This window comes from Erinaceus europaeus, unplaced genomic scaffold, assembly GCF_950295315.1.
Source record: "Erinaceus europaeus unplaced genomic scaffold, mEriEur2.1 scaffold_896, whole genome shotgun sequence".
NCBI lineage: Eukaryota > Metazoa > Chordata > Mammalia > Eulipotyphla > Erinaceidae > Erinaceus > Erinaceus europaeus.
In genome coordinates, this window is record NW_026647803.1 from 16,435 (window position 1) to 42,340 (window position 25,906).

A 25,906-nucleotide genomic window follows, 5' to 3' on the forward strand; every position below is an offset into this window, starting at 1 on the left:
GTGCAGGGCCCTGACTGAATAAATGACTGCCCCACCCGGTGAGTAATCTGTTCACTGGTATGACATGCATTTTAAGCTCAGGGACACTGAAGAAGCAACGTGTACAAAGCCACCCAGTGGCCTGGAGTGGCGAAGTCCCGGCAACGACACTGAGTGCGTGCACGCGTACCACCCCAAGAAGAATTTTGGTCTATACTCCAGGGGGGAGAAATATTCGGGGCAGGAGACCAGAGGGCTCTGAACTCCAGTTCCGCCAGGGCCCAGAGAGAGAAGAGGAAAAAAGGAAGGACATTCAGAAGTAGTAGCAGGTGTAGGCATGACTTAGAAAAGAAGAAAAAAGCAGGACCACAGGAAAAAATGGCAACAACATAGACGGACAAATAGACTGATTGTTACAGAAATAAGCTACGACCTTGGGAGAACCAATGCAGCTCCTAGTGGAGGGAATGGAGCCACACAGAACTCTGGTGGTGGGAACCATGTGGAATTATACCCTTGTTATCTTACAATTTTGTAAATCAATGTTAGATCACTAATACTTTTTTTTCAAGAATTAAAACAAAATACATACATAGGAGAGAAAGCAAAGAAACTGGAGTTGGAGTCAGGTCACTGAGCTCCCTTTTGGGACAGTCCTGGCTCTACAGGGGCAGAGTCCGCACCTGGTCTTTAATTATTATTATTATTATTGATTTAACATTTGATTTCCAAAATTACATGTCAACAGGGGTGTAATTCCACACGGTTCCCACCACCAGAGTTCTGAATCCCCAATCCCTCTACTGTAAGCTACAGCAGTTTGCCTAAGATTGCAGAAACGGGTTAACTATTATTTCTACAGCTACATGTCTATATCTATACGTAAGTACATTTTTTTAAAGGCCCCGTCGTCTCTTCCTTTCCAAGCTACACATAACCCTATTGCTACAACCAAATGTCCCTCTCTTCTTCTTCTCCTGCTCCTTCTCCTGCTCCTTCTCCTTCTCCTCCTTCTCCTGCTCCTTCTCCTGCTCCTTCTCCTTCTCCTTCTCCTCCTTCTCCTGCTCCTTCTCCTTCTTTCTCCAGGTCCTGGTGGAGCTGGAGTTCAGAGCCCTCATCCTCTCTCTGTCTCCCCCTCACTCCTCCCCCACTGGGAGTGCAGATCAACGTTATTTGGGGGGGCTGCACCTCATCTTCATCCGGCCCCTATCTGCACTGGGGACAGGCGTCCCAGCCCACACTTCCCCCAGCAGTATCTGAACCAGGAGAATCTCCCAGGAAACACACCAGCCCCACCCCCAGCCCATCTTACCAGGCCTGTTCTTTCTTGTTCCTCAGAACAAACAGATTGGCCTGGGCAGATAAGGGACAGGGACAGGGACAGGGACGCAGCCACAGAAAGGCCCCTCTGGCCCAGGCCTTTCTTTCCTTGGCCTGACACAGGTCGACTGACTGTGTGTTTGAAGTAACCAGACACGCCAGGCAGGGACCCTAAGCCACGTCTTCGGAGATGTCACTCTGACACTCTCCAGACTCACCAGGGATTTTGCTGTGTCTGGTCTTGAGTGTGGTGCCGGAGAAAAGGGACAGCATGCTCCTTACACACACCTGCATGCACCTGGGCTCCTTCTTTGTCCAGTCTCAGAGCCCTGCTTGGACAGTGGACCGTGCTGCCCATATGCTCACCCCTCACCCCAGCAGCATGGTTCTCTGGAGCTGGGCTCCATTGCAGCCTTGCTGAAAGGGTGGAGAAACTAAGGCTAGTTCAGTGACATACTCCACAGCTTCTGGCCAGAGCACAGCTCAGACCTAGATTCAAAGAAGTCACTCCTCTCTTTCTTCCAGGGGGGTTCAGAGACAGAGCGCCTGTCTTATGTGCATGGAGTCTGCGTTGAGTTGCTGGCGCCAATCTGCCAGAGTAGAACTCAGGCCTCTGAGTCTCTCCCTCTCATAGAAAAAAAAAAAGTCGGGAGTCTGGTGGTATCGCAGTGGGTTAAGTGCAGGTGGCGCAAAGCGCAAGGACCAGCCTAAGGATCCCGGTTCGAGCCCCCGGCTCCCCACCTGCAGGGGAGTCACTTCACAAGCGGTGAAGCAGGTCTGCAGGTGTCTGTCTTTCTCTCCCCCTCTCTGTCTTCCCCTCCTCTCTCCATTTCTCTCTGTCCTATCCAACAACAAAGACATCAATCATAACTACAGCAATAAAACAAGGGCAACAAAAGGGAATAAATAATAATAAATTAAAAAAATACTCTCTTCTCTCTCTCTCTCATCTTCTATCAAAAGAAAAATGAGAGTGGGCGAGAAACCCTGGGGATGGCGGAGCCGTGCAGGCACTGAATCCCAGCAATAATCCTGGTGGTAAAAGAAAAGGAAAACAAAAAACAGACGGAAATAAAACTGTCTTGAAAAAAATCAGTCCCTGTTGCTTTGAGAGCACACCCCATTTGCAGTGAGAACTGTCCTGCAGGTATTTTCCATGAAAACACACACTTCCTCCTCTTGTCTTTCACTCATCTACTTTATCTCTGCCCCCCAGAGTTCACAAGGCTCCATTCCATGGCCACTCTGCTTATCAGCCTTGCTTTTGAAAGCATGTTTATCTGGACTGCTGAGGTATTCCTGGCCTTCTAGAAATGCACTTTCATTCTCTTCTTGCCAATTAGTCACTTCCAAAGCTTTAGTAGGAAAAGAGAAGCCTCTCTATGTTCCTCCTCCTCCTCCTCCTCCTCCTCCTCCTCCTCGCATGGGGCTAATGAAAGTCACAATGGACCTGAGCCATAAACACACTACTTATTATTATTTTTTTTTACATAAATTTTTCAAGGTCCATCTAAGATCGGCTGAAAACGGTGAAGTCACCATTTTTTACAGCTGAGTAGTATTCCATTGTGTATATATACTACAACTTGCTCAGCCACTCATCTGTTGTCGGACACCCGGGTTGCTTCCAGGTTTTGGCTATTACAAATTAACACACTACTTATTTTAAGGATTTATGTGTTTGTCTACGCCCATACCACCCTGAACACCCCCAATCTCCTCTGATCTTGGAAGCTAAGGATTTATGTATTTATTTTATAAAGGGGGGGGTGGCGGGCGGTAGCGCAGTGGTTTAAGCGCACATGGCGCCAAGCGCAAGGACCAGCGTAATAATCCTGGTTCAAGCCCCCAGCTCCCCACCTGCAGAAGAGTCGCTTCACAGGCGGTGAAGCAGGTCTGCAGGTGTCTGTCTTTCTCTCCCCTTCTCTCCATTTCTCTCTGTCCTATCCAACAATAAGGGCAACAAAATGGGGAAAATGGCCTCCAGGAGCACTGAGCCCCAGCGATAACCCTGGAGGCAAAAAAAAAAAAGAAAGAAAGAAAGAAAGAAAGAAAGAAAGAAAGAAAGGAATGTAATGTCCCAAGTTTGGCTCCTGGCATCTCAGAATAATGCTGGGTGCATATAATGCAGGGCTGGTAAAATAGCTCACCTGGATAGCTTGCTGCTTTGCCAGCTGAGTGACCCAGGTCAGAGCCTGCCTCCCACTGCATTAAAGAAACTTCAGTGCTGTGTCCGTTCCCTCTCTTGTCTCTGTCTCTATCTCTATCTAAAAAAATTTTTTTTAAATATTGTAAATGCTATGCCAGGTGGTCTGGGAGGTGGTGCAGTGGATAAAGCATTGGACTCTCAAGCATGAGGTCCCGAGTTCAATCCCCAGCAGCACATGTACCAGAGTGATGTCTGGTTCTTTCTCTCTCTCCTCTTTCTCATAATTAAATAAAATCTTTAATAAAAAAAAAACACCTTAAAAAATAAATGTTATACCAGTGGAAGTAATACTAGTTAGCATCTAAATGAAAATACTTCTTGAGACAATAGGACTCACGGAACTCTCTTGTTTACAAACACACTCCCCATTTTCATCAGCACTTTAATATTCAGAATCTGAAAGTGGCAGGTGGAAACTACATGCTTGCATCTTCCCAAACTGACTGTCCCCTCAGTCAGATGTTTGCCATCTTTTGTTCTCTCCTTGGTGAGGATCTTAGGTGAAAAGGACACAGAGGCTCTGAGCAAAGTGGAAAACCAGCAATTCAGGTCTTGCAGGAAGAGTGACTTTAGAATAACCCTCCTGTGGCAGGGAAGAGGCTTCAGGGCGTCTTCAACCAAGCCAGGTCAGCCCTGAAGTAGGAGCACCAGCAAGCAGAACCAGACGGTGGCTCACCTGCTAGAATGCACACATTACCACATGCAAAAACCCAGGTTCAAGCCCCCAGCCCCCACCTGCATGGGGAAATCTTCATGAGCGGAGAAGCAGTGCTGCATGTATCTTTGCTTCCAATCTTTCTCTTACTTTCTGTCCAACAGGACACCCTTTGGGGTGGGGTGGAGATGGCCCCAGGAGCGGTGGAGTTGTGCAGGTACTGAGTCCTGGTAGTAACTGGGGGGGGGGGGGAAACTGCACCTTACATCCACAAGGAAGCGGGCACTGACGCCAGCGCCAGAAGCTCTGGAGGCAAATGCACTGACTGAGAAAGCACAAAGGATGAGGGTGACAGAAGACAAACACAAAAGGTTTCTGGGCCGCCCGTGCCAGTGATCCCAGTGACCTCACAGCAAAAAGCTTCCTGTCAACAACCAGGCAAGGTCTGCGGCTGAGCAAGGACCATGGGGTCTCCGCAGTCCTGGCTTCTGCGTTTAAAGTCAAGATGTCAGGAGGGCAGGGGAGACAGCATAATGCCGATACAAAAGACTCTCATGCCTGAGACTCCAAGGTCCCAGGTTCAAGCCCCGGCACCACCATAAGCCAGAGCTGAACACTACTCAGGGTCTCTCTCTCTCTCTTCCTTATAAGAACAAACAAAACATTAAAAAGGAGAGAGGAAGAGAGAAATAGAGAGGAAGCAAGGGAAGAAAAAGAAAAGGTTGGGAGCTCCTCCTCTGCAGACCTACCAAGCCCACACTCTGCCCCTGCCCCTCCCACGGGGCTTCCTGGTCAATGTGGCTTTTGTTCTGGCTACAGGCGCAGCCCCACAGGAGCCAGCCCCACCTTGTGGGACATCCTGGTCTCAAGAAGGCCGTGAATCCGGTGAGCAAGCCACTGGCACCATGGGCTGCCAAGGGCCAAAACTCTCAGAATGCCAGCTGCCCACTCGGGCAGGGTAAAGCTCTCAGCAAGAAGCGATTTCTGCGTCACGGTCCTGCTCAGCCAGGCCAGACGCTGACTAATTCCTACCAGTTTGGTCAAGGTCAACGGGGTGGCTTAGAAGTGCGGTGAATGATTAATCGGGGTTCCCAACGGGGCTGAGTAAGCCACAGAGTTCATACCCTGCTACCTGAGCTGGGTCATGGGGTACACAGTGCTGGTATCTGCTTCTCGAAGGCTCACTGCTCACTCACTGAGACAAGCACGGGAACTGGCAGTGGTCTGGACATGCTCCCAGCACAGAGGGGAAGGACTAGCGAGCCCCGTGGGTGCCAGGCCTCCTGGAGTCCAGAAAGCAGGCATCAAAGAAGCATCGAGAAGGTCACAGGCTTAGAAACAGGCCCTGACTGAAGGCAGAGCCTGCAGGATTCAAATGGCACAGGGCCCCGGAGGTGGTTCGCCCAGCAGAGAGAATGTGATACCTCACCAGTGACTCTCGGAACCTCCCCTCCCCAGAGCCCTGCCCCACTGGGGAAAAACAGAAACAGGCTGGGGGTCTGGATCGACCTGCCAACACCCATGTCCAGTGGCGAAGCAGTTACAGAAGCCAGACCTCCCACCTTCTGCTCCCCCAAAGAATTGTGGTCCATCCTCCCAGAGGGCAAATGACAGGGGAACTAAAACACAGAGGGCTCTGAACCCCCATTCTACCAGGATCTAAAGTGTTTGTCACCAGGAATCTTGCTTTATAGCATCAACGAAAGGGAACAGTATCTGGGAAACACCAGAGGAAGCCGGGCACGGTTTCTCTTTATCTGAGAGAGAAGGGGGTGGAGTGGGGAAGGCTCTGAGAGGTCTACCCTAATAGGTGTAGGGGGAACTAGAAAGGGCGTGAAGGCAAGACTGGTGAAAGAAAGGAGGCTGCCAATATGGCTTACCCCAGGCACTGAAAGTACAACACATCAGATCTCTATCCTTTGGATAAGGAAAAGACTGTGTAGCAGGCGGTGAAACAGTAGCCACATGGTCTGTGATAACAGAAATATTAAACACTGTAAGGGTCAGGCGGTAGCACAGCGGGTTAAGCGCACGTGGTGTGAAGCGCAAGGACCGTTGTAAGGATCCCGGCTCCCCACCTGCAGGGGAGTCGCTTCCCAGGCGGTGAAGCAGGTCTGCAGGTGTCTGTCTTTCTCTCCTCCTCTCTGTCTTCTCCTCCTCTCTCCATTTCTCTCTGTCCTATCCAGCAACAACGACATCAGTAATAGCCACAACAATAAAACAACAAGGACAACAAAAGGGAATAAATAAATAAATATTATCGAATCAGCCCATACAGGTCGAAGAACTACTGCAGTTTCCACCGGAGGGGGATGGGACACAGAGCTCTGGTGGGAGGAGCTATTTGGAATTATATCCCTAATACCTTACCATTTCGCAAATAAATATTAAATCTCTAATAAAATATATGAGGGGAGGGAAGAGAGGAGGGAAAGGGAAGTGAAGGGAGGAGAGAGAGGAAGAGAAGGGAGAAGAGGTAGTAGAAGGGAGGGGAGGAGAGGAAGGGATTGCCAAGCCAGGAGCAGTAGCAGTGAGCTCCAGTGGTGGTGGGGAGAAAAAAGAAAAGACAAAAAGGAGGAGGAAGTGAAGAAAGAACAGTGAGGTTCAGCAACTAGGGCGATACGCCACTGGTAAGAGCATCAGACGGGCATGTCTGAGGTCCTAGTTCTGCCCAGGGCCACGCGGGTTAGAGTGGTGCTCTCCGGTTTTCTCCTCTCCCATCTCTGCCTCATATGAAACTCACTCTCTCACATGTACTAAATCAAAAAGTGGTGTGGGGTGGGCAGAGGCGCACCTACTTGAGAATACACAGCACCAGGCTCAAGAACCAGGCTCCAGTCCCTGGCCTCCACCTGCAGGGTGAAGCAGATCTGAAGGGGTCTCTCTTTTCCTGTCCACCAACCCTCCTCCTCACAATTTCTCTCTGTCCTATCAAATAAAAGAAATTTAAAAGGGCCCCCACAGGACCTCGCCCTCAACGTGGATCAACAACGGTAGAGAATGTTCCATTCTCCAAAGGGAGGCTGGACAACATACTCTATGCTGCACCTGAGGAAGATGGGTCGATACTGGGGCAGCTTGGAATGTTCCTACTCATGACCACAAAGTGTGAGCTCAGATCTACAGGGATGCAGAGGTCACACAGGCTCCTAAGCTGAATATGGGCCCCAGATCACATCAAATCGATGGGGTTTACAGTCAACAATATTTATACACCTTTCCCATATTTGAGAACTATTCTCTTCCCTGATCCAGCTTTCTGGTCCTTTTCCCAGCCATGACATCATCTCCCCAGACAATAACTTGGATCCACCTGCATATGAGATTTCAGGCTCAGGGGGAAAAAAACAAAAACTAGTATAGCCACAGGCCCTTTGGAATATCACTAAAATATGCCTACTAGCTATCTACAAAATGGAGGACCCCCCCCCCAACTCTTCATCTGCACTATTCTAGCCTTTAAGTTCATAATTGATCAACAATTTGTTTGGCTTTGTATGTTAACTCTCTTTTCAGCCACCAGGTTCCAGGTGCTACCATGATGCCAACCAGACTTCCCTGAACAGACAACCCCACCCATGTGCCCTGGAGCCCTGCTTCCCCAGAGCCCTGCCCCACTAGGGAAAGAGAGAGGCAGATTGGGAGTATGGATCCACCTGTCAATGCCCATGTTCAGCGGGGAAGCAGTTACAGAAGCCAGACCTTCCACCTTCTGCATCCCAAAGTGACCTTGGGTCCATACTCCCAGAGGGATAAAGAATAGGAAAGCTGTCAGGGGAGGGGATGGGAAGGAAGGAAGGAAGGAAGGAAGGAAGGAAGGGAGGGAGGAAGGAAGGAAGGAAGGAAGGAAGGAAGGAAGGAAGGAAGGAAGGAAGGAAGGATGGGAAAAGAAATTTAAAAGGGAGGAAAACAAGGTTCCTGGGAGTGGTAGATTTGTCATGCAGGTACTGAGCCCCAGTGGTAACCCTGGTGGCCAAAACATAAATTAATAAACAATTTGTTTGAAAAGCAAAAAAGATGCAGGGGGTAGACAGTATAATGGTTATGCAAAGAGACTCTCCTGCCTGCGGCTCCAAAGCTCCAGGTCAATTCCCACACATCACCATAAACCAGAGCTGAGCAAGACTGGTAAAAAAATCAATCAATCAAAAAATAAGGTGATCTGGGAGGTGGCTCAGTGGATAACATATTGAACTCTCAAGCATGAAGTCCTGAGTTAAGTCCCCAGCAGCACCTGTACCAGAGTGATATCTGGTTCTTTCTTTCTCTCTGCCTATCTTCTTCATGAATAACTAAATAAAATCTTTAAAAATAAAATAAATAGGGAGTCAGGCAGTTGCGCAGCAGGTTAAGTGCAGTTGGTGCAAAGCGCAAGGACCAAGCCCCCGGCTCCCCACGTGCAGGGGAGTCGCTTCACAGGTAATGAAGCAGGCCTGCAGGTGTCTGTCTTTCTCTCCCCCTCTCTGTCTTCCCTTCCTCTCTCCATTTCTCTCTGTCCTATTCAGCAACAATGACATCAATAATAACCACAACAATAAAAACAAGGGCAACAAAATAAATAATAAAATAAAATAACAACAACACAACAAAAAAGAGAGAAAGATAAAAGTAAAAGAAAAAGAGATTCAAGCAACACGGCTGCTTTGACTGGCACAGGCCAGGCTCAAGTTCAGGGTCATGTTGATTCACCAATGAGCTTAAAATACTTTCCCTCAAGAAACCCTTAGAGGACCCCCACTGCCTGCTTTCTAAGGTGATGAATGCCTTGGCTTTTGCTCCCAAGTGAGGGAGAGCTCAGTGTTTTCTAGCAAAAATTGCAGCATGGAATCTCTCCAGGGCTGTCCACTGCCAGCACTCCCCCTGCCATGGGACAGATGCTTCCAGACTCCTGGCCCACTCAGGGGTGGACAAGACAAAGGCTTCACTCCCCCCACGCCCCACAACCTGTCTGTCCACAAACTGTCAGGCCCACTTGGAACGTCACTTCTTCCCAGTACCGTAGACTCGCTTGGTTTTAGTGGTTTTAGCTCCAGATTTGTGCCAGCCTAGCTCAGAAGCACACCCAGTCCTTTTTCCCCCTGACTGTAAGTGAACTCAGAGTTTCCTTCAGTGCAGACACTGGTGGTACCTCTCTCTGGACCACACACTTGGGGAACATGTGCAGACGCTTAGTAAGTGGAACGGTAAGAAGGCGAGTGCTGAAAGAACAAAGTTGTAGGTTGGCCACATTCTCCTCAAGTCTGTCAGCCCCGAGACCAATGCCCAGGCGCAATGCCGGGATTTCTGGAAGGAGCAGGCCTCCCTCCTGTGCCCTTCCCCAACCAGCTTCTCCTCACCACTGACAAAACAACAGTCATCTCATTCTTTCCTGTCAAGGGGCTGCCACGACCCCTGTGGGAAGAACGCTTTGCCTTTGATTCTGTCTCTTCTGAAAACCACTCAGTAAGGTGGGTCCTCGGTGATAGCGGGGGCAGGAGTTTCCATTCCAGCTGCTCTGACGTGTCCCCACACACGTTTCCAGACCCCGAATGTGCGATGACTCAGAGTTCATGAGTCCTGAAGCTGTGTCTGAGCTGCTCAGAGGACACCTACAACTCCAAGAATTTCTATTCCGATTTACCCCTTAGCCCACACACCAACAATTGGCCTGATTTTTTAAAATTTAGCATCATCATCATTATTATTACTTTTACTGCCAGTCTTTTGTACCTGCTCAATTCCCCCACTCCCAGGGGGCCATTGTTGTTGTTATTGCAATTTTAGATAGAAATGGGCCAGAATGGACCCCAGCTTCTTCTCCGGGTGTGGTGTGTCTTATAAATAATGATTAAACCCATCTGGTCTAGCTCACTGTTGAAGCTGCCTTTTCTTGTTGTGTGTGTGGTCTGGTGGCTTTGTCTGTCTGCTAGTGTAAGCCGAAGTCTGCTAACTACTGCTGTCAGTGAGGTTCCAGAAAATCCTAGATTGCTGAGCCTGCCACATGACCCAACAAATTCCACACTCAGCTATCTAGTCAAAGAGGAGCAAGACATTAATTCAAAAAGATAAATGAGAGTCAGGAGGTACTGCAGTGGATAAAGCATTGGACTCTTGAGCACGAGGTCTTGAGTTCAGTCCCCAGCATTGTATGTACCAGAGTGATGCTCTGATTCTCTTTCTCTCCTGAATGAATGAGTGAGTGAATGAATGAATGAATGAATGAATGAATGAATCTTTAAAAAACTTACTGGACCAATGAAATAGATCACTTGGATAGTACGCTGCTTCACAATGTATGTAACCCTGTCTGTCTCTATCTTAAAAAAAGAACAGAAAAGGGAGTCGGGCAGTAGCACAGCAGTTAAGCGCAGGTGGTACCAAGTGCAAGGACCAGCGTAAGGATCCTGGTTCGAGCCCCCAGCTCCCCACCTGCAGGGGAGTCACTTCACAGACGGTGAAGCAAGTCTGCATGTGTCTTTCTTTCTCTCCCCCTCTCTGTCTTCCCCCCTCTTTCCATTTCTCTCTGTCTTATTCAACAACGATGACATCAATAACAACAACAATAATACTATAACAATAAAACAACAAGGGCAATAAAAGGGAATAAATAAACGAAAAAAATTAAAAAGAGGACAAAAAAGAAAAGAGAAGAAAATATATGTGCATTTCAGTATTTACTGCAGCGTTATTTCTGATATCAGAATCCGGGACTAACCTAGAGCCCACTTCTCAGGCATTCCTCACCACATGTGGGAAATACCAAGGCGCTTCTCTCCTTCCTCCCAAGGGGCTCCAAACCTGTGTCAGACAGACAAGACACACCCAGAAGCTCTAGGCGGAGGCCGGGGAAGGGGAGCGCCTTCCTCCTTTCTAGTTGAGAAGCTGGCACGTTCGAGACAGGCGGACTGTCAAATCACAACAGGCCCATTTCTTTCCTGAATCCTGCCACACAAAGCCTCTTCCTGCCCTGCGAGCCTGCGTGTACTTCAGCCACATTGCCTGTGACCTGGCCACTGTTTCATCTGCCTGTACGTTCCCCCGAAGACTGCACAAGATCTTCACACTAAGAGACCATGGTTTGCCTGTCTTCGAATCCTCAGAGACCAGTACTGGTAAAACACGTGCAGACACTGATAAAAGAAAATGATTTGTGCGGCCTGAGAGGTGTGGCTCAGTGGTCGAATTCTAGCCTTACAAGCATGAGGCTTCAAGTTCAGTCCTGTAGAAGAGCATACACATCACAATGTCTGAGTAAAGTTCATGTTCCTGGTCCCACCTGCAGGAGGGAAGCTTCATAAACAGTGGAAGAGTGCTGCAGGCGCCTCTCTCTCTCTCTCAATGTACATACAGAAGAACATATAGAAATTACCTTTGGCATCTCCGCTTCCCCAGAGACCCACCCTACTAGGGAAAGAGAGAGGCAGACTGGGAGTATGGACCGACCAGTCAACACCCATGTTCAGCGGGGAAGCAATTACAGACCTTCTACCTTCTGCAACCCACAACGACCCTGGGTCCATACTCCCAGAGGGATAGAGAATAGGAAAGCTATCAGGGGAGGGGGTGGGATATGGAGATCGGGTGGTGGGAATTGTGTGGAGTTGTACCCCTCCTACCCTATGGTTTTGTTAATTAATCCTTTCTTAAATAAAAAATTAAAACACACACACACAAAAGAAATAACCTTTGGCAATTTCTAAACTATATGCCTAATCAGGACAAAATATACATCCCTTTCCCAATGCATGCACTTTCTCTCTCTCTCTCTCTCTCTGAGTCATGGCATGGTGTATGTGTGATTTCACCATTCCAGGACCATTTTTTCATTCAGATAGAGAGAGAAAAGAAAAGACAACACAACAACAAACTGACCTGTGTGAGGACCTGGGTTTGAGCTGGCGGTCACCACATGGGAATGGCGGAGTCGGCAGGCACCAACCCCAAGCAATAACCCTCGAGGCAAACACAAACGGAACAAAGAACGCTCTCTGCCTTAGCATGATGGTGCTCACATATTTTCATGTCCTTGTCCCCATCTTCCTTCTGTGTTTTCTTTTTCCTAGCATTCTTTTGTTTGTAATCATTTTATTTGGGAGGTTAATGGTTTACAGTACAATTACTGGCATATGGGTATGTATAATTTCTCATCTCCCCATGACAGATGTCTGCAACATTTGTCTTATCTTTTATGTCTTACCTCTTTTTGTGCTGTTCTTTACCATACACACACGCACACACACACACACACACACACACACACGCGCGCGCGCGCGCGCGCACACACACACACACACACCATGGGCTAGGAAGTGGTGCAGAGGTGGATAAAGCATTGGACTTTCAAGCATGAGGTCCCAAGTTCAGCCCCTAGCATAGCATGTGCCAAAATGAACCTCTGCTTCTCTCTCTACATCCTGCTCTATCATTAATGAATAAATGGATTTATTATTTAAACCAGAGCACTGCTCAGTTCTGGCATTATGATGGTGCCGGGGATTAATCCTGGGCCCTCTGGGTTCACAGACATGCTGGTCTGCCGCACTACCACTGAGACCAGCCCCTCCCTGTCCAGAGAGAATCCTATAACTGACTTTTCTGTACCCATCACCCATGCTTCAGCACTTACAGCTCGGGGCTAACCTCACTTCCTTTCCCACATACTTTCCCATCCCCAAGTAGTTCATTTTCTAGCAAGTTTCAGATAGTCTGTCATTTTACCCAGAAATACTTCACTGTGTTTATTTTAAAAGATAAAGGCTGCTAGAAACAATGGCACTTTTATCACCCCTAAAACATGTGTTTATGCTCTTTCACATCATTGTTGGAAACAGAGACTGGGGGGGGGGCAGGTGGTAGTGCACCCGATTAAACGCTTACATTATGCTTCACAAGGGAGGCCTTCACATTTGAGGGTAGTCTTTGTTTTTTCTAAAGATATATTTATGAGAGAGAGAGAGAGAGAGAGAGAGAGGGAGAGGGGAAACCAGAGCATCACTCTGGGACATGTGTTGCTGGGAACTGAACTCAGGATGTCATGCTTTATCTACTGTGCCACCCAGCTGGCGCATCTGCCTTGCCATGTGTGTGACCCAGGTTCCACCCAGTTCCCAACGCAATGGAGGAAACTTTGGTATTGTTTTCTCTCTCCTCTCTTTCAATCTGGAAAAAAAAAAAAGCAATACAGAGCAGTGAAGCCCTGGTGATAAGAGAAAGAGAGGAAGAGAGAAGTAAAGAAGGCAAGGAAGGAGGGAGAGAAGGAAGGAGGGAGAGAAGGGAGGAGGGAGAGAAGGGAGGGAGGGAGGGGGAGAAGGAAAGAAGGAAAATAAATAACTTGGTACCGTGAAGTCTCAGGCATGGAAGTTTTTTTTTTTTCTTCTTTTTATTCTTTGCATAACCACTATGCTGTCTCTCATCCCCATGCTAATGACTTTGAATTTCAGTCTGGGGTAACAGAATCCGAGTAAGTTATTTCAGTGGAGGCTGATGCTATGTACTTTTAGGGAGAGGTAGCTGGCAGACCCTCATTAGAAGAAAGTGAAGCCCTTTGGTTGTTTTTTTTTTTTTTTTTTTGAGCTTCCTTCCTATTGCTTTTTTTTCAAACAGAGAATGCTCAGCTCTGGCTTATGGTGATATGAGGGATTGAACCGGGAACCTCCAAGAGCCTCACAAATGAACATCTATTTGTATAGCCATTATGCTGTCTCCCCCAACCTAGTCTGCATTCTCTATCAGGGGCACGTCTTGGGTTCAAGTCAGTGTAATCCTCCTTGAATCGGCGCAACAGAAATGCCATCAACTAACATACAACACTGGCTTTCAGAAGTGCCCAAATGTAAGTCTGGGTCTCCATAGATTGTCTCCATTCCCTCCAGCAGAAACACCCTCTTCATCATCACATCTCCTCCCCCCCACTTATAATCTCTCTGACAGGGGCCCAGGAGGGGACACAGTGGATAAAGTATCAGATTCTCAAACATGAGGTCCTGGGGTCAATCCCAGGCATTGTATGTGCCAGAGTGATGCTCTGGTTCTATCTCATAAATAAATCTTAAAAAAAAAAAAAACAAGAAAAATATCTGCAGCAGAAGAAGCCCTAGACATACGTACAAGCAGAGAGACAGAAACCTCAGTTACCCTTCAGAGAATACACAGTCAGCTTAGCCATGGGCACACGCCCCGTGAAGCAACCCCTCATAGGCCAGTGGCAAAGACAGCATGCTGGTACCCAGGAAGGAAAGGAAATGCAAAAAAAGAAGGAAGCATCATCTCAAAGCCATGAGAACAGCATCACTTTGCCTTTCTCCCTCAAAGCAAACCAAATCTTTACATAGATGAACGTGGGGGTGGCGGTGGGAGCAAATCGGCAACTCGTTTAGCAAACAAAACAAACCGCTCCGCTCCCGTTATAAAACCTCAGGCTAGTTCCCAGACTTTGTGTTGTGATATCAGACAGACCCACCATTCCTGTCACGTCATTTGAAATTACCCTGCCATCACTGAAAACCAGTGAATCGCTCCCAAGTTTAGGGGAGAGGGGCTGACAGGCTCTGAACAGCCACTGCACTTGGTAGAGAGGACACACACAGCACTGACAGCTCTCTCTCCACCATCTTTATCCTACAGGTTATCAGTTCTGGAGTACATGGACTTTAAACCTCCTCTTTTCCATTTTTTAAAAAGTCTTTTAAAAATTTTCTAGTTGTAATTATTATTTTACCTGAGCACTGCTAAGTTCTGGCCTATGGTGGTGCTGGGGATTGAACCTGGGACCTCAGAGCCTTAGGCGTGAAAGACTTTTTGCATAATCATTATGCTGTCTCCCCAGCACCGCCACCACCACCACCCCGTTTCCTAAAGAGGGCATAAAGAGTTTTCACACCACCCCTCCACAACACCGCTCCTCTCCCCTTCAATGCCCAATGTGAAGTCTGTGCCAAAAGACTGCCACATCATTTGGAATCTAGTTGCCAGACCCAAGATTTCAATTAAGAGAAAAATCATCTCATAAGAGTCTGGGCAATCAGCCCATTAACCCTTATGCCGAGAAGAGAATCCAAGATGTCTTCTACCAGGTCGCAACAGGTGACAGGCTTAGGGAGGGGACAGGGGAAGATTCCAGAACCCTGGTCCTGTCAGCAGTTTTTGTTTTTGTTTTGAGGCAGAGGCAGAGGCAGAGAGAGAGAGAGACAGAGAGAGAGAGAAACCAAAGCACTGAAACTTCCTTCAATGCAGCAGAGTCTTGGCTTGAACCTGGGCTGTGCACATGGCAAAGCAGTGTGCTATCCCAGGGAGCTATTTTGCCAGCCTTGTTTGTACTCTTGTCCCAACGCCACTTGGTGCCCTCGGCCTCTGCAAGAGTCCCCTGTGGGTCTCTAAACCTCACTCTCACTACTGCCCATAACAGTTTCTTTCTTTTAAAATATTTATTTATTCCCTTTTTTTGTTGCCCTTGTTTTTATTGTTGTAGTTATTATTATTGTTGTTATTGATGTCGTCATTGTTAGATAGGACAGAGAGAAATGGAGAGAGGAGGGGAAGACGGAGAGGGGGAGAGAAAGACAGACACCTGCAGACCTGCCTCACCGCCTGTGAAGCGACTCCCCTGTAGGTGGGGAGCCGGGGTTCGAACTGGGATCCTTACGCCGGTCCTTGTGCTTTGTGCCACCTGTGCTTCACCCGCTGCGCTACCGCCCGACTCCCCCATAACAGTTTCTAAGTGTGTTGACTTTCAAAGCTTAAGAGCCCAACTACTTGACTCATTCTCTGTTAACATGCTCTATTTCCCTGATCCCGTGAAAGGGATTTTCACTCTGAAACCAAGAGGAAGGAAGAGAATTGGCAGTGCCATCTGTGCCCGGCCCAGGCCTCACCTTGGTGGCCTCGTCCACACTCTCCCGAAGGGCCTGCAGCTCTGCATCGTACTGCTCCTTCAGTCTGTCCATCTCCTGGTCGTGGCTGGACACCTCTTCCTTCAGGGCCCCCTTCAGCGCAATCAGCTCCCGCTCCCGCCTCCTCAGAAGCTCTTCCAGCTCCTCTCTGGCGATGAGCAGATCTCGAAGTTCCTGTTTGGCCTGCAAGAGCTCCTGAAAGGGAGGACATGGGCGCACAGGCACTGAGGGGGCGGCCGCCTCTGTGAAGGCCCTGGACCCACCCTGCCCGGGGAGCAGTCACCACACAGGTCTGCTTCTTCCCTCCCTTACTCCCGTCACTGGAGCCCTCTCTGCCCTCACCCTCCAGAGTCTCGTGCTCTCCCTGAGGGTCCCTTTCTTTCTTTCTTTCTTTCTTTCTTTCTTTCTTTCTTTCTTTCTTTCTTTCTTTCTTGCCTCCAGGGTTATTGCTGGGGCTCAGTGCCTGCACCATGAATCCACTGCTCCTGGAGGCCTCCCCCCCCCCATTTTGTTGCCCTTGTTGTTGTAGCCTTGTTGTGGTAATTGTTGTTGTTGATGTCATCTGTTGTTGGATAGGACAGAGAGAAATGGAGAGAGGAGGGGAAGACAGAGGGGGGAGACACCTGGCCCCTGAGGGTCAGTTTTTGCGGTTGGATTTAATGTGAGAGAGAAAAAGGGAACAATCCAGTTTTGTCTTACTGAGACGACGTCTTCATTTGATTTCCTGTGCAGTGGGCTCACCCTCTCTTTCTGCCGCCAGGGTTATCACTGGAGCTCAGGGTCTGTATGAGTGTATGGTTCCCAGCAGCCATATATATTTTTTTATTTCTCTGAGACAGTGATAGGAGTGCAGAGTACTGCTCAGCTCTGGATTATGGTGGTGCTGGGAATTGAACCTGGGACCTCAAGCCTCAGGCATGAAAGTCTTGCACAATTACTATGCTATCTCCCTAGCTTTTTTTCTTTCTGTCTCTCTTTTGTGAGAAACAGAGAGAAATTAGAGAAGGAGAGACACCTGCAAGATAGCTCCACCACTCATGAAGCTCACCCTCCTCCCCAAGCCCATCACAGACAGAAATCAGGGGCTTGAACCCAGGTCCAGGCACATAGTAACATGTGCTCTACAGGGTTTGAGCCCTGCCACCATTACCTCTGTCTCTGGCTTGCTATGTAAAAATACACACTCAGAGCAGTGAAACCCCAGTAACAAAATGCTACTAGGACTACTAATAATAGTAACAGAAACACAGACTATGGTTCTGTATTCTCCTGGCACATTGTATCCACCCTCGCAGGTCCGAGGCTTTGCTGACAGCCCGGCTCTAGTCCCCTCACCTCGATCAGAGCCCCCTTCTCGCTGTCCTCAGACCGCTTGGCACTGTCCAGCTCGTCGTGCATTTCCGAGAGCTGGTCCTGCAGGTCCCGGATCTCTGTCTGGTGCTGCTCCCGCTCCATCTTCACCTGGAACAGCCTGCAGGGATATGGGGCATCAGAGTCTCTGCAGCCCTGCTCCCGTCCATCCAGATGGAAAACGGAACCACCAGAAGCCCCAGAGCCACCTGGCACCAAGGACAGAGCCTGAATTCAGAAAGAACTCCTGTCTGCAGCCTCATCTGCCCACCGTGAAACAAGTGAGGCTTCCGACCAAGAGGCCACAGCAGCGCAGCGATGTTTTCTCCCATGGGAGGCGCCGTTGGTGGGTAGTAGAGTGTAGACCGGGTAGAAGAAGGCTTGGTCTAGGGAGACAGCGCAGTGGTTTTACAAAGACTTCCATCCCAGAGGCTACAAAGTCCTGGGTTCAATCTCTAGCACCAACATAAGCCAGAGCTGAGCAGTTCTCTGGTTATAAAGAAATTTGTAGGCGGGGAACTCACAGAAGCCTTACACCCTGTGCGTTTCAGGGCTGTGGCCTAGACTTCACGGTTTAATCAGTATTCCCTGCTTCCCAACTAAACTATTTTTTTCTTCTTTTTTATTTTATTTTAAATTTTATTTATTTTATTTTTGAGAGAAATGCAGAGAGAGAGAGAGAGAGATACAGAAACACCAGAGCACTGCTCAGCTCTGGCTTATGGTGGTGCGGGGGATTGAACCTGGGACTTAAGAGCCTCAGGCATGAGAGTCTGTTTGCATAACCATTATGCTATCTCCCCCCCCTTTATTTTATTTTTTTAAAGATTTTATTTATTTATTAATGAGGAAGGAGGAGAGAAAGAACCAGACGTCACTCTGGCACATGTGCTGTGGGGGATTGAACTCAGGACCTCATGCCTGAGAGTCTGATGCTTTATCCACTGCGCCACCTCCTGGACCACTTTTTTCTTCTTTTTTATAGAGAGAGGGAAATTGAGAGGGGAGGGGGAGGTAGAGAAGGAGAGAGGAGAAACCCTGCAGCCCTGCTTCAGCACTCATGAAGCTTTTCCCCCCAGGTGGGGACTGGGGGCTTGAACTCAGGCTCTTGCACCTGATACCATGTGCTTTCTACCATGTGCGGCATCGCCCAGCTTCACCTACACTTCTTCTTTTTAAAATTTTATTATCTTTATTTATTTATTTATTGGATAGAGACAGCCAGAAATTGAGAGGGAAGGGGTGATACAGAGGGAGAGACAGAGAGACACCTGCAGCCCTGCTTTACCACTCACAAAGCTTCCCCCCTGCAGGTGGGGACCGGAGGCTCAAACCTGGGTCCTTGAGCGCTGTAACACGCGCGCTCAACCAGGTGCATCACCACGAGGCCCCCCACGTACACTTCTTAATATCCATTCCATGAGGTACAACTGTGTGAGGCCTCCTTTACAGTGTCTAAGGAAATTTAAAATGATTAAGCTCTCAGGGGCTGGGCAGTGGCAAAGTGCACACGTTACCATGTACAAGGACCTAGGTTCAAGCCCAGCTCCCCACCTACAGTGGGGACACTTCACGAGTGGTAAAGTAGGTCTGCAGGTGTCTATCTTTCTCTCTGCATCTCTATCACCCCCTCCCCTCTCAATTTCTTTCTGTCCTATCCAATAATAATAATTAAGACAGAGAGAGAGAGAAAAGGAAATAATGGCCACCAAGAGCAGTGGGTTCATAGTGCCAGTACCAACCCCAGGTGATAATTCTGGTAGCTGGAACAACAACAACAAAAAGATTAAAAAAAAAAAAAAATTATTAACCTCTCAGCCTTCTAGTCTACCAGTGTAGCCAGTTTCACAATGTTACTACTTCCTTCCTTCCTTCCTTCTCTATCACTTTGTGGCTTCACCACCCTGGACTGACATTTTCCAGATGGAGAGAGAGAGAGGGAGAGAGCGGGGAGTGAGAGAAAGCACAGCCCCGAAGCTCCCTCCAAGGCGACGGGGCTGGGTGGGGACCTTTGCATGCGGCAAGGCAGTGCACAGTCCGAGTGAACCAGGCCCACCGAGACCGAGTCCACGACTCTGAAGGATCCGAGACAAGACGGGCGAGCGAGCCTCAGAGTTTCTGGAAGACCAGGCAGATCTGATGGGTAGAAAGGTCCGGTCTGCGTTCCCAGCAAGAGCGCAGCAAGGGCCAGAGGCCCCGAGCGCCCGCAACTCACTCCTCCAGGTTCCTGCGGAGCCCGTCCTCGCCCTCCTGCAGCCGCCGCCGCATGGCCGAGTTCTCCTCCGCCTGCCGGTCATGCAGGCTCTGCAGCGCTTCCAGGTCGGCCTTCAGCCGGTCTCGCTCCTCCCGGATGTTCTGCTGGTTCTGGCGGGAACAGGTGGAGTGTCAGAACAGCTTTACCGTACACGGAGGCAGCCCTCCCTCAGACACCAAGCTCCAGACCCACGGACTCCAAGTCTTTGCATTTTTGTATTAATAAGAATAATATTATTATTATTACTTTAATAGTTATTTATTCCCTTTTGCTGCCCTTGTCTTTGCATTTCTTTATTAATATTATTATTTTAATAGTTATTTATTCCCTTTTGTTGCCCTGGTTTTATTGTTGTAGTTATTATTATTGTTATTATTGGTGTCAATTTTGTTAGACAGGACAGAGAGAAATGGAGGGAAGAGGGGAAGACAGAGAGGGGGAGAGAAAGATAGACACCTGCAGATCTGCTTCACCGCCTGTGAAGCGACTCCCCTGCAGGTGGGGAGCCGGGGGCTCGAACCGGGATCCTTCCACCGGTCCTTGCGCTTTGCACCACCTGCGCTTAACCCGCCTCCCTGCATTTCTATTCTATTCTCAAACAGCTGAATCAAACTGGATAGTCAGCTGCTAGGGAGACAGCATAGTGGTGATGCAAAAAACTTTCATGTCAGAGGGTCTTGATGCCCCAAGTTCAGTTCTACCTTTAGCTAGAGCTGAACAGTGCTCTGGTTAAAATGAAAATTTAAAAAATAACAATAAATAAAAATAAAACTTGTAACTAGAATTCAATCAACTGTAATATTTCTGAAAGAAGAAATAAGCACAGCTAAGCCCCAGCCTGCCATTTCCACTCCTGAGTTCAGACTGCTGATATACACTCAGTTTTCTACTGGTCTGCCTCTGTCCAGCAACAGTTCCTTCACTCTGTCCAAGCAGACTCTCTAAGCCTCAGTTACTTAAAAAAAATCGAGTTCTTTTGCATCCTGGGAGGTGGCACAGTGCATAAGGCCTCGGACTCTCAGGCACGAGGCCCCAAGTTTGATCCCCAGGGTTGCACAGTGATGTTCTTATTCTCCCTCCTATCATTAACAAATATGATAATGTCCCCCGAAAGTTCTTTGAACAGCAGGAACTGAATATATAAGAATTCACTCATGGGGAGCAGGCAGGGTAGACCTGGTTAAGTGCACATGTTAAAATGCACAAAGCCCCTGGTCCCCACCTGCAGGGGGAAAGCTTCCTCTCTGTCCCTCCTTATTCCCCCCTTTTCCTCTCACTTTCCCTCTGGCCTATAAAATAAAGTAAAAAAAAAATTGAAAAGCATTTTTTAAAAAACAAATTAAGAAAAAGAAAAAATGGGGGGTCGGGCGGTGGCACAGCGGGTTGAGCGCATGTGGCGCAAAGCGCAAGGACCGGTGTAAGAATCCCGGTTCGAGCCCCCGGCTCCCCACCTGCAGGGGGGTCGCTTCACAGGCGGTGGAGCAGGTCTGCAGGTGTCTGTCTTTCTCTCCCCTTCTCTGTCTTCCCCTCCTCTCTCCATTTCTCTCTGTCCTATCCAACAACGAATAGCGTCAACAAGGGCAATAATAATAACCACAATGAGGCTACAACAACAAGGGCAACAAAAGGGGGAAAAATGGCCTCCAGGAGTGGTGGATTCGTGGTGCAGGCACCGAGCCCAGCAATAACCCTGGAGGGAAAAAAAAAATGTATTAACAACTGACTTGGTAATGAGAGGAATGTTTTTCTTGGGGGAAAAATTGAGTTTCACTTCATTTGGGACATTGCACTATGCCTCAAATATTTTTTAAAACAAAGACAGAAACGGCAAACGTAACAAGGAATCAGATACCGTGGTCTCCAACTGAAGCTGTCTCTGCAGGTCAGCTACTTCTGCGGCCAGCTTGGTTTTCTGTTCCAGCAGAGCCTTCACTTCCGATGGAGAATGGGAGGCCTGTGACGAATTGTAAAGAGAGCCCAGAATAACTGCTCAAGGTGGATTTCTCAAAGGTCTCTTGCCGCACGCAACATGTTTAAATCAATGCTAATTTGAACCCTGACATGGAGCCTTGTCTGACGTCACAGGGTGAGTTTGTCAGGTACACTGCCGCTGTCACTCCCACTCCACGACCCCAGTGAATGTCACTTCCTAGATCACAGGCCCAGAAGTGACTTCAGCTGCTACCTCACCACCAGCCCCAGGTGACTCAATCTTGCAACAAGGGGCATACAGGTTGGAAGTTTTCTACAAGTTCTATTAAATATTACAAGATATTAACATTAAATTTAGATTGAGTAGAAATCTTCATGAATTATTAATTCCAGCACACAGGGACCACCTGTTTCCCTGCCCCCCCAAACCCCCCCCCCAAATGAATAGAACAATCAATTAACTGTCAGTCAATTAAGAAAAGGCATATCCATTCTTCTTGATCCCAATGTCAACACCTATCGATTTTGCCTCTGCTTCTTAGGAGGAATTTGAGAATAGCTGTGTGAGGAGCCTGAATCTTTCTGCATGGCAGGAATCTATCTACAGAACTCCAAATTTGTCTCAACTCAGTAAAGTTCTAATTGTTACAATCCTAGTTGCAGTCAGGTTAGAGTAGTTGCTATCTGATCTACCCTCTCAGTGAAACCATGAAAGCCACTGTAGATAGGACAAAGTTCTGCAGGCACTGAAATACAGATCCAAACAGGACAATCCTTCTGAAAAGAAGAAGCACACAGATCATTCTCGGGCATCGTACCAGCTTCATTTCCAAACCAGAGAACAGCAAATATTTAAAAGTTCAAACAGCAGCTTGGAAGGCAGTACAGTGGATAAAGCATTGGACTCTCAAACATGAGATCCCAAGTTCGATCCAGAGCGTCACATGTGCTAGAGTGATGCTCTGGTTCTCTCTCCTCACCCCCATAGTAAGTAACTTAATGTTTTCACAAAACTCAAAGTTATCAGGAATTGAAAATTAAAACAACAATGAGGCCCCATTATGCTGTTACAGAGTGATGGGGGTGAGGTGGGGGGGGGGGGGAGGGGACCGGTGATAACATCAAATGCTAGTCAAGAAGCCAAAGAATCGCTCACACTTCACAGGTAGGAATGCCAAATGAAACAGCCACTCCGGAAGCCAGCTGAGCAGTCCTTACCAAATTAAACAGGCTTTTGCCATACAATCTGGAAAGCATTCTCTTTGGCATTTGCCCAAATGGATTGAAAGCTTAAGTCTACTCAAAAACACAGACACGGATGTTTACAGTAAGTAACTATAAAAATGTGGACACAGGCAAGGTGACCTTCACTTGGTTAACTGGGAACTTAAACTGTGGTGCATTCAGACAGTAAACTACCCTTTGGCACTTAAAAAAAAAAAGTGAACTCTGAAGCCATGAAAACAAATGGAAGAAATGCAAATACATATCACCAAGTGAAAAAAAAAATTACCTGCTGTGTGGTTTCAATCTTACAACGTTCTGAAAACGGCAATGAAGAAACCAGTGCTTGCAGCTGAAGAGGTAGCACAGTGGATAAAGTGTCGGACTGTCAAATGTGAGTTCCTGAGTTCGATTCCTGGGGCATGGGCCAGAATGATGCTCCGGATCTCTCTCTCTCATTAATAAAGAGAGCAAGAGAGTGGGAGTCGGGCCGTAGCGCACCAGATTAAGCGCACTATAGCAAGAAGCACAAGGACTGGCGCAAGGATCCCGGTTCGAGCCCCCGGCTCCCCACCTGCAGGGGAGTCGCTTCCCAGGCGGTGAAGCAGGTCTGCAGGTGTCTATCTTTCTCTCCCCCTCTCTGTCTTCCCCTCCTCTCTCAGTTTCTCTCTGTCCCGTCCAACAACAACAGCAGCAGCAGCAACAGTAATGGAAGAGGGAGAGCCGCCAGGAGCAGTGGATTCCTTGTGCAGACACCAAGGCCAGCTGCCAGCGGTGCGGGACGGTAAGGGAGGAAGGAAGAAGCAGAAGGGATATACTGTAATGGCTGCCGCACGTCATCGGACAGACGCACAATGACAAGGGCGACTCTCAATGTGCCCAGCAGACATTAGTTATGTGTCAATACAGGTTTTATCAGTTGGTGTGTATATGCGCACACACCACGTTCAAGAAGTCAAACGCGGTGTAAGATGTGCACGTGAGGGGTTGGTGATAGGTGGGGGTTTTAAGCTCTACACGCATTCTGCTGTGAACCAAAACCTGTTCTTAAAAAAAGCTTAGCAGCCCAGGAGGTGGTGCCGTGGCTAGATTGTTGGACTTACAGGCAGGAGGTGCAGTGCCCTGGCACTGCATGAGTTAAGAGGGGTGTTTTGGTCTTCACTTGCTCATATTAATCAGTAAACAGGTGGGTTTTTAAAATATTTATTTATTTATTTTCCCTTTTGTTGCCTTTGTTGTTTTATTGTTGTGTTTATTATTGTTATTGATGTCAGTGTTGTTGGATAGGACAGAGAAATGGAGAGAGGAGGGGGAGACAGAGAGGGGGAGAGAAAGACAGACACCTGCAGACCTGCTTCACCTCCTGGGAAGCGACTCCCCTGCAGGTGGGGAGCCGGGGGCTCGAACCGGGATCCTTACGCCGGTCCTTGTGCTTTGCGTCGCCTGCGCTTAACCCACTGCGCTACAGCCCGGCTCCCAAACAGGTGTTTTTAAAAGGTGAGTATTCATTTAAGGAAGGGAGGGCCAGAGAGTGGCAATTCACTGGTAAAAGAAAGGAGGGAGTCGGGCGGTAGCGCAGCTGGTTCAGTGCACGTGGCGCAAAGCACAAGGACCCGCCTAAGGATCCCGGATCGAGCCCCCGGCTCCCCACCTGCAGAGAGTTGCTTTACAGGCAGTGAAGCAGGTCTGCAGGTGTCTGTCTTTCTCTCCCCCTCTCTGTCTCCCCCTCCTCTCTCCATTTCTCTCTGTCCTATCCAACAACGACGACAACAATAATAACTACAACAATAAAGCAATAAGGGCAACGAAAGGGAATAAATAAATATTTAAAAAAAGAAAGAAAGGTGAATTGAGATGGGATGTTGGTATGTGTTCTTTTTGATGATGTGTTTAGTCATAGCATTGCTTAGCGCTGGCTTATGGTTGCGCTGGAGATGGAATCTCAGAGCCTCAGGCATGGAGCTCATTCTGTATAGTCTCTATGCTCTCTCCAGCAGACAGAGGCTAATAAAGCAGGGTTTCCAGGGTTAATGTTTCTGGTGAAGGGGGAACTCCAAGGAGACAGCTCCAAACACCTGCATTAAATGCCCCCCCCCCCCCCCCCGATGCTCTTGAAGCTGTGAGTACGGCAAATGTGAGTAGGGCAAAACTCTAAGAGGCAGAGATGAGATACTCAGAGACCTATGATCAGACAGAAACTGCAGGGGCACCACAGTGCCAGGGAGCTCAGACTCTCAAATCAGGGAAAACAGACAAATCCTGGTGGACACCCTTATATTCCATGGCAGCCAACGCAAGATAGAAGGGTCAAGCCACAAGAGCAAAGGCAGAGCCTTAACTAGATCAACGCTGACAGTGTCCCAGAAATCCCAGCTTACAGAGCAACTATGATGATGTCCAAGAAGCTGAACTGGCAGAACACAACTTGGCATCACCCAGAGGAGGCTGACATGGCACAGAGCATCTAACACGTGTCCAAAATATCTAGTGTGTGTGCATACACACACACACACACGCACACACAATATTGTAGATATACAAAAAAGCAGGAAAAGATGACCTACTTGTTCATCTTTGGACATTGTTAAAAGAAATAGAGAAGGACACACAGAAAGGGAAGAACATTCCTTGTTTCTGGATTGGAAGAAAAAACATTATTAAAACAGCCCTTCTACCAAAAGCCATCTACAATTTCAGTGCAATTCCTATCAAGATCCCAGTGGGATTTCTCCAGCAAACAACAACTTGTCCAAAGTGTGTGTGGAGACACACACACACACACACACACACACACACACACACAGTCAAAGCACTTCTGAGAAAAAAGGAAAAATATGAAGGTAACATGCCCCCCAACTTTAGTTTATAATACAAAGCAGTAGTAATCAAAGCAGTATGGTACTGGAATAAAAATGGATACTTGGATCCATGGAGCAGAAATGAGAGCCCAGAATGAGCCCCCCCCACACACACACATATAACCACCTAATATATGACAGAGAGACCAGAAGTATTCAATAGGGTAAAGGAGGTCTCTTCACAAATGGTGCTGGAGAAAAAAATTAAAAATCCAAATAGAAGTTAGAGCATGATTACCTTTAGGGGGTATAATAAAT

At 48.1% G+C, this 25,906-nt stretch overlaps 1 protein-coding gene and 1 long non-coding RNA gene across 2 annotated transcripts in view; both read right to left on the reverse strand.

The window, feature by feature from the left end:
• LOC107522382 (cingulin-like protein 1) overlaps nucleotides 1-25,906 on the reverse strand; it is a gene marked incomplete at its 5' end in the record, with an annotated part of 48,263 nt that overhangs the window by 15,755 nt on the left and 6,602 nt on the right. The window contains 4 exons of the mRNA XM_060184391.1: nucleotides 16,013-16,225; nucleotides 17,366-17,501; nucleotides 19,596-19,744; nucleotides 21,487-21,588. Of these exons, the coding sequence (XP_060040374.1) occupies nucleotides 16,013-16,225; nucleotides 17,366-17,501; nucleotides 19,596-19,744; nucleotides 21,487-21,588 (600 nt within the window). The remainder of the gene's footprint in view (nucleotides 1-16,012; nucleotides 16,226-17,365; nucleotides 17,502-19,595; nucleotides 19,745-21,486; nucleotides 21,589-25,906) is intronic.
• On the reverse strand, nucleotides 4,033-5,741 carry LOC132536478 (uncharacterized). The gene is made up of 2 exons (XR_009548038.1): nucleotides 5,010-5,741; nucleotides 4,033-4,184 (listed from the first exon to the last, which is right to left on the reverse strand). It is a non-coding gene; the product is annotated as an uncharacterized LOC132536478 (long non-coding RNA).